The following is a 12,022-nucleotide window of genomic DNA, read 5'->3' as shown; positions in this document are numbered from 1 at the left end:
ACATATTTATACAGGACTTAAAAACAAGTGGTGTACAAGTCATTAAATCAGGTCAAACTAATGAACAAAAAGAAAACATTGCAAGAGTAGTGGTTAGCTCATTTGTCTCATAAACTAAGAGCCTAGATTTGAATCCCCTCCTGTAGTTACTTTTAAAAGTAATTTATTGGAAGGTTATTTAATCCTACTTCCTAAATAGGATCACAATAAAAATCAGTAGCTGAATTATGATAACATTTTGTGAGTTTTTGTTGATATTCAATCTCAGTATAGCAGTATATTTAATTTGATCTGCTAGGGGTAATAATTGGTTGATTTAGTGTTAATATTCCCAAAAATAAAAATGTTTACAAGCATTAAAAATATTAAGTCACTATTTATATAATTGATGTCATTATTAACAGTCTGTCTTGCTTGTTTGCTGCTGTCGCAGTAAAACTGGGTTATTTCTACTTTTACAAAATTAAAATTTTGTCATTTCTAATCTAGTAAACAATATTATTTTATATGCACTAACCATTTCCTTGTTTAAAAGTCACACACTGTGAGAGATTTGTTTAAACGAGAGTCGACCTGTTGATGGCACCATGTTCAATCATTGTGACCAGAAAGCCGAGACAAGACCAAACAAAAGATGAGTATCTATTTTCACGAACGGATGGTTGGCTTCCTGTTTATGGATTCATAATCCACTGCAATCCACAGCACAAGGAGTATTTGTTTCAGATTCAAAAGAATCCAAAGGCAAAAACAAGACAGGGAATTTTCTGCAGTGATTTTTGGGTCAAGAAAATCCACCTGGGAAACTCCACCCAAGATGTTTCCTTCTTAATGTTGGTCACAGTCAGTCAGTGGGTCGATTAAGTAGGGTAGAAACACATGCACAAACACACACCGCTCATTTCACTGCCTGCAAGTCTTACTTGAAACTGTCACGATTGGCCTGGGCCCGCTCGTTTGGCGCCAGCTGCTGCTCGTGGCCTGATTGGCTTTCTTCCTATTTAAACTCAGTGCTCCCATTCACTCCTTGTCAGTTCGTCAATGAACCTATACACTTGCAAGACGTTTATTTTGACTCTGTCCAGTATCCCCCTTGTGTATCCATTATCCGGTATGGATCCCGTCCGGTATCTTGCTCATGTATCCGGTATCGATCCCGTCTGTCCCGTCCTGTCCGGTATCTTGCTCCAGTATCCATTATCGATCCCGTCTATGCCGTCCCGTCCGGTATCTTGCTGTTGTATCCGGTATCGATCCCATGTTTCCTGTCCTGTCCGGTATCGATCCCGTCTGTCCCGTTCTGTCCTGTATCTTGCTGTTGTATCCAGTATCCGGTGTTGATCCCGTCTGTCCCGTATTGTCCGGTATCTTGATCCAGTATCCAGGATCGATCCCGTCCGTCCCGTCCTGTTCGGTATCTTGCTCGTTTATCCAGTATAAGGCATCTATCCCGTCTGTCCTATCCTGTCCGGTATCTTGCTCGTGTATCCAGTATCAGGTATCGATCCCGTCTGTCCTGTCCCGTTTCGATCTTGTCTGCCTCTGGCTTCCTGTTTTCCCGCACCTTACTTCTATGTCTCACTTCTTCTTGTTCTTGTGTCACGCGTGTGACTGTCCCATCTCATCATCTCATTAGCTGTACCGCTTATCCTCAGTAGGGTCGCGGGGGTGCTGGAGCCCATCCCAGCAATAATCGGGAAGTGGGCAGGGGACACCCTGAACTGGTTGACAGCCAATCGCAGGGCACAACAGGGACAGACAACTCGCTCACTCATTCACACCTAGGGACAATTCGGACCGGCCAATCCGGAGGAAACCCACGCAAGCACGGGGAGAACATACAAACTCCGCACAGGAAGTCCGGTAGCTAGATTTGAACCCACACAGGAGGTTCCCAAGACCTTAAAACTGTGCCCGCACGCGCTAACCACTGCGCCGCCGTGCTGGTGTGACCGTCCCATTTCCATAAAATAATAATAATAATAATAATAATAATAATTTCCTTTGTATTGTCATTCTTTGTAACAATGTACACAGAACGAAATGTCGATGCACCTGACCCGTTGTAGCGAGCCGATGCAGCCGCAGCCAACAGAGGGCGCCGCCATTTTTACCAATGTTATAAGTCTTAGGTATGACTAAAGCCTTATTGAAAACGTTACGCGTCTGGGTTCACCGTCTGCTCAGGTTCTGACAAAAACATATCCTGTATTAATGTAATAATAAGGAAATATATAATGCAAGTAAAAGTAATACAGGGAAATAGATACATTTGGTTGTACCTTGTTTGACTTTTAGTTTTGAGTTTGTAATATTTCCATTGTTCATTTCTTTTGTCCCGCTCATGTCTACTTTCATCCAGTAAAGCATACATTTTAATTTAAAAACAAAAAATTTGTATATATACATATATATATATATATACATATATATATATATATATATATATATATATATATATATATATATATATATATATATATATATATATATATATACCACAGCCATATCCCCCAAGTGGGAGGTGGCTAGAGGCATTTCTGACTCTTTTTGGGAGATTGATTCAGAGGAGGGGATTCCCAGCCCCCTCGCTCAACCCAACTGAGGTGTTGGGAGTCATTAAGTGACCAAGCCCCCCAATTCCAACCCTTAATGCTGAACGCCAAGCAGGGAGGCAACGGGTACCAATGTTTAAATCTTAGGTATGACTCGGCCGAGGCTTGAACCACAACCCTGCAGTCTCGGGGCGGGCGCCATACCTCCAAGGCCACCGAGCTGGTTATTTTTTATTTTTTTTTGTACCATACTGAATCAAAATGTGGATTTAGTTTATAAATATGCCAAGGGGAGGAATTTCGTTTAGTATTTCTCAAAGGGGATTGCACCGTGTGAGGCCCATTTACTTATTTTCCTCATGCTGAAGTTTTTAAGTTTTTCCTTGCCCGCATGTTGGTATAAGATCAGAGGATGATGTAATTGTAACCAGTGCAGTCCTTTGAGACATTTTGTGATAAAGGGCTATACAAATAAATGTGACTTGACTTGACTACCGGTATAAATAAGTTCTGGTCAAGTCATATTTATGTAAATAGTCCTCAATGAGAGAGCCACATAATATATTTTAAGGCAAAATTAAACAAAACCACCAAACCCACTCTCCAGTCAAAATGCTAATTATTTTGCACATTTCGTTTCACTGTGTGAGGTTTGATGATTTCATAAAATCTGTTAATTCAAAATGCCACAGCCTGTTTTCATATCAATATAAATATACCAATTAAAATTTGTCTCCCACAGTTACACAGTCCTTTTTGTCGTAAATAACGGTTTCAAAATAAGGTGCAAGCAAAGTTATTTAGTAAAAATGTCACAAAATACCGCAAACGAGAACACCAAAGTGTTTACCTTCGGTACAGACGGCGCTAGGCAAAGGAGAAAGGGTGTGCTCGTTCTGTCCTGTATATAGCTCCACCATTCCTACCGCTCACCCAATAAAATTGCTTTAGGTGCTCTGCTAGATCCTCTGGGTAAAACATTTGTTTTGGGTTAAAGTTTGTTCAGTGAGTTTTCATCATCATGTCTCAAGAGTGAACTTGTTTAATGAGCTCCCATACAAAGTATGATTTAGCATTTTGCAGCCAAAACGGGATCTGCTGGTGTGACACCCTGACTATAAACTGCAGTTAAAATTGTGTCTTACATAAACTGGACCAATTACCCTGTATTAGCATTGTTTTCCCTTTGCATGTATGACAATTGGTTTAACGGGAAGAATTGTAATAAAACTTGCACAAATCCTATTTTATCTCAGAGCCATATGTACTCTTTTAAAGAACCATCTATGGCTCGGAAGCCATACGTTCCCAACCCCTGGTTTAGAGTAACCTAATGTTGTGTGTGTATATATATATATATATGTATATATATATATATATATATATATATATATATATATATATATATATATATATATATATATATATATATATATATATGTATATATATATATATATATATATATATATATATACACACAGTAATCCCTCGTTTTAACACGGTTTGATTAAGTATTTGATTAAGAACAAAGGTCCATCTCAAGTATTTGTTATATACCCTTTATTGGCAATAACAGAGGCCAAACATTTCACAAGCTTCACACACTGTTGCTGCTATTTTGGCCCATGCGTCCATACATATCTCTTCTAGAGCAGTGATGTGTTGGGGCTGTCGTTGGGCAACATGGACTTTCAACTTCCTCCACAGGTTTTCTATGGTGTTGAGATCTGGACACTGGCCACCCCACTCTAGGACCTTGAAATACTTTTTACGATGCCACTCCTTTGTTGCCCTGGCGATGTGTTTGGGATCATTGTCATGCTTAAAGACCCAGCTACGTCTTATTTCAAGGCTCTCGCTGATTGAAAGACATTTTCACTCAAAGTATCTTGATACATGGCCCCATCCATTCGTTCCATCACACAGATAAGTTGTCCTTGTCCATTTGCAGAAAAACATCCCCCAAAAAATGAGGTTTCCACACCCATTTTTCACAGTGGTTGTGGTATTCTTCAAGCACAAAAACTTGTTTCAACTAAAAAAAAAAATCTATTTTGGTCTCATCGGCCCATAACACATGTTCCCAGTCCTCTGCTGGATCATCCAAATGCTCTCTAGAGAACCGCAGACGGGCCTGTACGTGTAGTCCCGTAGTTTTGGCTCACAGTTGTTGTTACCATCTTGATGCCACGGGGTAAGCTATTGCATGGAACTCCAGATATAGGGAGATTATCAGTGGTCTTGAATGTCTTCCATTTTCTAATAATTACTCCCACAGTTGATTTCTTAACACCAAGCATTTTGCCTATTGCAGGGTCGGTCTTACCAGCCTGTCCCAGCTCTACCAATTTGCCTCTGGCGTCCTTCAACAGCTCTTTGGTCTTTTCCATATTGTGAAGTTTGGAGTCTGACTGACTGAGGTTGTGGACAGGTGTCTTCTATGGCGATAATGAGTAAAAACAAGTGCCATTACTACAGGTAACAAGTGGATCCTCGTTAGACCTGGCTACACCTCTTTGACACCCAGAAATATCTGTTCTTAGGTGACCAAATACTTCTTTTCCACTCTAATTTGGACATAAATTCTTTAAAAATCAACCAATATGATTTTTGTTTTTTCCCCACCTTCAGTCTCTCATGGTTGAGGTTTTCCCATGTTGACAACTACAGGCCTCTCTAATCTTTTCCAGTAAGGACCTCGCAACTGGTGGTTGATTGAATACCTATTTCCCCCATTGTAAATAAAGAGTGCACAGTATATAATGTTTTAGAGCTAAACATGTACAAAACAAAACTGTTTCTAAATAATCCAAGAATATCATCCATGCAATAACGTGAAATTATAATGTAATGAAATTAAAAGTCACAAATGAAAATTTTAAAATATTTAAATTTGATCAACCCAGCCCACATAGTTCATGGTTCACGGATCCCTTACTGCCTAGGGTCGTCAGGGCACCACTTCCTGTACTTTAGCAAGTACAGCCTCGCGACACCCATCCCTCTCCAAGCTGGATATTTTTGGTGGGTTTGCTTCCCCACATGAAACAAATAGTACTGGTTACCAGTATCAGGAGAAGTCTCCTGATCTAACTCGGATACAGCGCCTTCATCATCTGGCTGCCGTTGTTTTTCGCTGTAGTGTCATTCTGCTCATTGTCACCCCACATAGTAGTTACACTTTATTACATGGTAGTTTAAAAATAGATAAGTAGCAAAATATAAAATGATACAAACTATAAATGAGATCAATAATAAAATAATAAGGAATCAACATATTTTTACCCAAGCATGACATGAAAAACGTACAAATACAGCTGTCAACATGAAAAGAAGGAATGCGCGTTTAGACTTGATTGGCAGGTACAAGAACCAATAGAAAAGCAAACTGGCATTGGTAGGCGGGGCTCCCTCTGTCCGTGTAGTTCTTGTTAAAAATGTCTCCCTAACAACCGACCCTGGGACTCAAACGTACAACTTTTCCAGCGGTCCAAACGCCTCCTGTGTAAGTTGCTCAATATGTTTACAATCTGTTAACAAACCCCGACGAGACAACGAATGTCTGTGTAATATTCACTTGTTAAATGTTACCTGTTCGCTACAGAGCTACAAGCTAAGCTAACGGGGTAGCTCATAAACGATGCTGCTGGGGTTCCTGTTTATCTGCCTGTGTGGTGTTTACCAAATGACCAAAATGCTTCACACGTGTCCTTTGCTTTTAAAGCTACATATTTATAATTTTGTTGGCTATCATATGTTTTGCTCTAACGCCCCTTCGGCAGGTTTGTAGTTTTCTGCTTGTTTGTTGTTGCTAGATACTGCTTAATGAGATGTGCAATTTCCCTCAATTCAATAATTTTCTTTAATTATCTTCAAAAGAACCGGAATGGCAGGAACCGGCGAGGGGAAGAAAGAGGAAGCTGACTACAAGAGACTACACAGCTTCCCTCTCATCAGGGTAAGAGGGTAGTCATCATTCATGAGTATCTTGTAGTTTGTTTGTAAGAGTGCAATGATAAAAATATGTATACATAACTACGCTGAAGACCCAAAAAAGGTATACGTGTACATCTTTCTAAATAAAGTACCTGCAGGGAGTTAAAGTGAATGTTAAACCATTACCATTCTTGTAAAATTCACCTTCTGTCCCAATCCAGGACGTACCCAAAGTGAACTGAATGTTGTTCTTGAGATGCTCGGAGAATATGGACGGTTTTGGTCTCTTGAAACTAACACTGTGAAGTTTTGTCCCACATTGAAATAATCGCAGCAAGTGCTACCTACACCAAGTAATCTTGAGTTGGAACACACAGAATTAGAAGGTTTTTTATTCTTGCCTGATTTTTTTTTGCAATAAAATGCCTGCAAAGGAGTGTAGCATACGGATTTTAGCTGGAAAACAGGTAAAAAAATAACTTGAGGCCTTATGTAGTATATTCTCAGATTTGATCACAATCTGAAGAACTAAACATTGCAACAAAGGTTTCTAGTGGTAGGTCTAGACGTTTCTAAATGTGGCCATTTGGAGACGACCTGTTAACAGCCCTTAAAACTTATATTTGTGTATTTTACTTTGGCCAATTTTCAGAAATTGTGAGTTTTGTATCCCTCTCGAAATGTGAATCCATGATTGTTCCCACGTAACAATGGTTCGTAAAACACCATATTTGCGGGCAATCATATCATGAACTGACTCCCAGGAGCCGTCATAGCTAAGCAATACCAGCTTTACAGTTTTTGGGTATCTTGTTTCAGACTGATTGTGATGTATATTTTGAGATGGTCTTCATATGTTAAATCCCAAGAGTTTAAGCTTTATAGTTTTTGAGTATCTTGTTTCAGACTGATTGTGATGTATATTTTGAAATGGTCTTCATATGTTTAATCCCAAGAGTTTAAGCTTGATATGTATGAAATGTGCCATGACGTGGTACATTGACTGGTGACATTATGAAGACACAAATTTGTTTACCAACGTTCCAGATAAGGGATTAACTGCGTTTAAAGTTTATTGAAGCATATCTTTATTTGCTCAGGTTACATTTGAGATATTTTTAAGGTCACCTGGTTCAAGCTTTGAAAAGGGCACTCGAACGTGGTGTCCGCTGGGCACCTGGTAGTCCCCTTTTAAACATCTGCGTAGCCCGCGCACAGGTTCTGAAAATAGCTCATCTATGGGTCATTGAAATTTGACCTTTAATAATTAGAACCTGGTAAAAATACAGTAACGAATAAGGCGGTATGCAACACCATCAGAGGATACATTGGACCCTACAAAGAACTGTTGTCAACTGTGTGCAAACAAAAACTTCAGTGGTATGGTCGCGTGACAAGAATATCAAGACTGGCCAAGATAATTCTCCAAGACACAGTCCAAGGAAGACCGAAAAAGTACTGGGCCGACAATATTAAGGAATGGCCTGGTGCCAACTTTGCCACAACCTAAAAACAGGTTAGGAACTGTAAACTGTGAAGAAAGCTGTCCAGGGTTGCGTCCTCATTGGTGCCTTGACGACCCAGGCGGTGAACCACGAATAACATGGTAATAACATTAGTGGTCATTTTGAGAAAATCTACATCAAAAAGTAATTCTTATGTGGTAGTTTAAAAAGGTGATAGGAATGTGTGGAAAAAAGGTAGGAGACCTTATATCAAAAAGTAGCTCTCAGTTCAAAAAAGTTAGGAGACCCCCGAATGTAAGGGGTAGATGTTTTACAGTTAGCAGTGATGCCTTTTGTGGTCGTGGTATTACCAGGCAGAAAACACCGCGATATACCTTAAAAATGAAGTGTGATTTTTGATGTCGAAGTGAGAATTGTGACATTGCGCAAAGAAAACAAACACAGGGAGAACATTGGGCCCCAAGATTCCTACAAATTTCAACCAAGTTACTGGAGTGACAATGTAAAAGGATACCTAGACATTATATAGCCCTATATTGGAAATAATAAATAATCTTGTTAAATCTGTAACTGCCTATTCCCTGGAACAACTTAAAGCCTATAAATCTCTGATTTATCAGTGATTGTGTTCACAATTTATGGCAGTTTGAGTAAGACATTTTGGGTCAATTTAAATTTGACTAGACATGAGAGTGAAACATGATACCAAGTGGACTGATTATAATGAATCTCACTACTATCTTTGCCAAAGTAGTAGATAAAATCTTGACATGAGGGACAGAAAAATTGGAGGTCACACACACCCGCACAAAATCTAAGCGTTTATGAATGGTAACCTTTGAATTAAAGGTAAGTTTATTTGGTGTTTGCATGTAAACAGCCAATATCCGGCTAGTCGCTACCCAAAACGTGTGATCACTTTGCTTAAATGGCAGCCGTACAAATAGTTGTACAAAATGCCCAATTCAAATCACGTTACCTGTTTAAAAAAAAATTGGATCTGGAGTAAATCCATCGTGGTTAATCCTTAACGACAGCCAATTCGTTTTACATCACTGTTTTCAGATATCCGATAGCACATAAAAAACAATTTTATTTACCAAAAAGTATTGTGGCGAGTACAGCTTTTAACTACAGACAAGTTAAAAATCTTAGTGGACGGAAGGCAGCGTCATTTTTCATATCGATCCGTGTGCTTCTGTCATAAAAAACCTTTAGTGCATTGGCGACGTCATTAGAATGCCATCTATTGATTTTTCTTTACTTAATTACAATTATTGGAACACTCATGGCATCATACAAATGCAATGCATAGTATTTTGATGCTGTCATCAACTAAAAAGTGTAAATTTGAGAACATTCTTATACTATGGCAGGAAGACAAGATCACCAATCCTTTTTTGTAAGGATTATTATCAGATTTTTTTGGGATCATGCCCTTTTCTGTCATTAAAAGTGCTTGTGTAACTTCAAAATATTCTACTTGCTGACACCATCTTTTGGCTGAAATCATCATTGCAGCCTCTGTCAGGCTGCTTGTTTCGCACATGCACGTATGTGTCCCTCTTAGATGCGATCGAATAAACCCTTTTTTTCATCTTTTTTAAGTTTGGGTTGACAGTTGGATTGTATTTGAAATGCTCCTTTTCTTACTTTAACCATTTTCATCCGAGAATGAAAGGAAACAGCATGTAAAATCGCTCACCCAATGCTCATTTTCCTCAGCACACAGACATGCCCGAGGAAATGAGGGTGGAAACAATGGAGTTGTGTGTGACCGCCTGTGAAAAGTTTGCCAGCAACAATGAGGTGAGTTCTATCGTTGTTTGTTTGTATATAATACATTTTATTCTATTCATTAAATTGATTTAAAGTACACTATCAAATGAAATTAAGGCTTAAAGGAAATATTCTCTATGGAGTCCTGTGTGTGTTATGGACCAGTCCATCCTACAAATAACCAAATCCAAAATTGTAATGATGATTGACGCTTCTCATTGTAAGTCAAGACACACGAGTATAGGATTGTTTCTTATTGATGTTAATGTTGTTTTGGTCTTCAGAGCGCTGCTAAAATGATTAAGGAGTCTATGGACAAGAAGTTTGGCAGCTCGTGGCATGTAGTGATCGGCGAGGGCTTTGGCTTTGAGGTCACCCATGAAGTGAAGAACCTACTCTACATGTTCTTCGGCGGGAGTCTGGCCGTATGCGTGTGGAAATGCTCCTAGCAGATGATCAGCAGACACACTACCCCTTTCTGATTTTTGTTATTTTCTCTCCCACTCTCCATTTGTCAATTTGGTGGGCTCAAATAAGCCTCTAGTTGGACTCAGGCTAATTAAGTCACAGAGGTTGACCAGGACTTGGGGGGGTGAAAGAACTTTAACATCAAGTCTTGACTTGTTGAAACTTGAACAGCAATCTGCCTTATCCCACAATGGTGTCACCACTCGGACAAAGCAACCTATCCGGCCAGGGTCTCCAAACACCTTTATCCTCTTTTCTCAGCAGGGAGCATCTGGTGTGCTGGTGTGCTGGTGTGCAGGACACACACACACACACACACACACACACACAAACTTTTCTTTTTTGAAACCTATACGGAACAAAACCACCAACGTTTACGTCATCTCAACTTTTCTTACAATTAGACACTCTTGTCTTTCAATATACTGTTTTTATATTTTTAAAACTTGTACATAGTTGGATGTGAGATTTACCAGGTGTCATCTTATGAACGACGTGATCTACCTTTTTTCTGCTGTAAAGCTTTTTTTTATAAAACCTGGCATGTTTTATAGCCTTTGTTCTGTTTAAACAGAAGTGACACAGGATTAGCATAATGAAGTCATGCCTTCTTTTGTGTTGTATGGGCTAAATGAAAGGTAAAGATGATTGTGTAGTGGCTGAAAGCGTTTTCCTCGCTGCAGTAACATCAGAGCCTTATGAAATGGAGGAATAGTCTGTGTCTAAGTGTATTCACAAAACCTTGCCAGGAGTGTGAATGCATTACATTCACATCATTGGTCATTGGGCTATAAGCATTTTGCTTAAAGTCAGGGCTCTCCCATCGTGCTGCCCTCTCAGGACAGCTGAGTTTTCCCACAGACGTGTTCTAAAAATAGCTCACTAGTGCTGGGTCATTGTGATTATCTAGTAAAATGACTTTTTTTAGTAGTTGACTGAGTATATTTAACCCTACTTCTAACAAGTAATCTGATACTAATATAGTAACAACATAATGACATAAGTTATTTTAGAAATGCATATCAAACTGGGTGCCCTTTGCACTAATTTGTAACAAAATGTAGCTTGCAACTTGAAAAAAGTTAAAGACCCCTACATTAGAGTCAAAGGTAAAGAAATGCAACATTTTTCTGTTGCTGCAATTCAAAGGATTTCTCTGTAACAGATGAAAGTGATATAAAACACAGTGATGGATAATAAACAGAAATGTAAAATGGCAGCTTGTTGTCTTTCTATATTTGGAAAGTTTTTCTATAGCAGACCAGTGGAAGTAAGCCACAATGGTAATTAATGACTGCATCAAGCACATGTTATTTTGTATTGGGGCTAGATTAAAAAAAAAAACGCAAACTTGACAACAAGGAACACTGATGTTCAAACGAATGCAGAGGAAGAAACTCCAAACGATCCCTCCCGAAGTAGTTCTTCAAAAAGGAACAGGCTTGCTTTTAATCAGCAGCTGAAGACGAGTAGAATGTTGCTGTCAGTTTATTCTTACAATTGGGATTTGTGGAATCCATTAAACTCTGCAACCCTGTCAGTATTATAAGACCTCTATCCAACTTGCAATATTTGGATGTCAACTTCTTACCACGTTTGTATCATAAAAGAATACCATTTCCAATCTGACAGCTTTTTACTGCCGTGTCAAGTGCGTCACAAATCCAACAATGCTACATAAGGTGAGGTCAAATGAAATTTAGCAGCATAGAAATTTTAGAAATATGGTTAATAATGCAGTATTGGAAAAACAAGTTAGAATGTCATGGCTCACAGGGTTTATCAGAAAAATTCAGACAAAAACTCTGAGAAAATAA

At 39.0% G+C, this 12,022-nt stretch overlaps 1 protein-coding gene and 1 long non-coding RNA gene across 2 annotated transcripts in view; one reads left to right on the top strand and one right to left on the bottom strand.

Annotated features, from left to right (window-relative positions):
- LOC148361157 (uncharacterized) overlaps positions 1–12,022 on the bottom strand; it is a 67,256-nt gene that overhangs the window by 42,210 nt on the left and 13,024 nt on the right. The gene's annotated exons all lie outside the window — the stretch shown is intronic.
- Positions 5,957–11,424, top strand: LOC148361159 (dynein axonemal light chain 4). Its single transcript, XM_088343087.1, has 4 exons — positions 5,957–6,061; positions 6,436–6,514; positions 9,684–9,767; positions 10,022–11,424. The coding sequence occupies exons 2-4, from the start codon at positions 6,443–6,445 to the stop codon at positions 10,184–10,186; spliced, it is 321 nt and encodes a 106-aa protein (XP_088199213.1). The 5' UTR covers positions 5,957–6,061; positions 6,436–6,442; the 3' UTR covers positions 10,187–11,424.

Source organism: Urocampus carinirostris, chromosome 8 (genome assembly GCF_059441175.1).
Source record: "Urocampus carinirostris isolate Australia breed hairy pipefish chromosome 8, RoL_Ucar_1.0, whole genome shotgun sequence".
Taxonomy (NCBI): domain Eukaryota; kingdom Metazoa; phylum Chordata; class Actinopteri; order Syngnathiformes; family Syngnathidae; genus Urocampus; species Urocampus carinirostris.
This window is presented reverse-complemented; position numbering and strand designations above follow the sequence as displayed.

Coding starts and splice junctions, on each gene's coding strand:
- LOC148361159 (XM_088343087.1), top strand. CDS start 6,443: ATGGCAGGAACCGGCGAGGGGAAGAAAGAGGAAGCTGACTACAAGAGA. Junction 6,515..9,683: donor ACAGCTTCCCTCTCATCAGG/GTAAGAGGGTAG, acceptor CATTTTCCTCAG/CACACAGACATGCCCGAGGA. Junction 9,768..10,021: donor AGTTTGCCAGCAACAATGAG/GTGAGTTCTATC, acceptor TTTGGTCTTCAG/AGCGCTGCTAAAATGATTAA.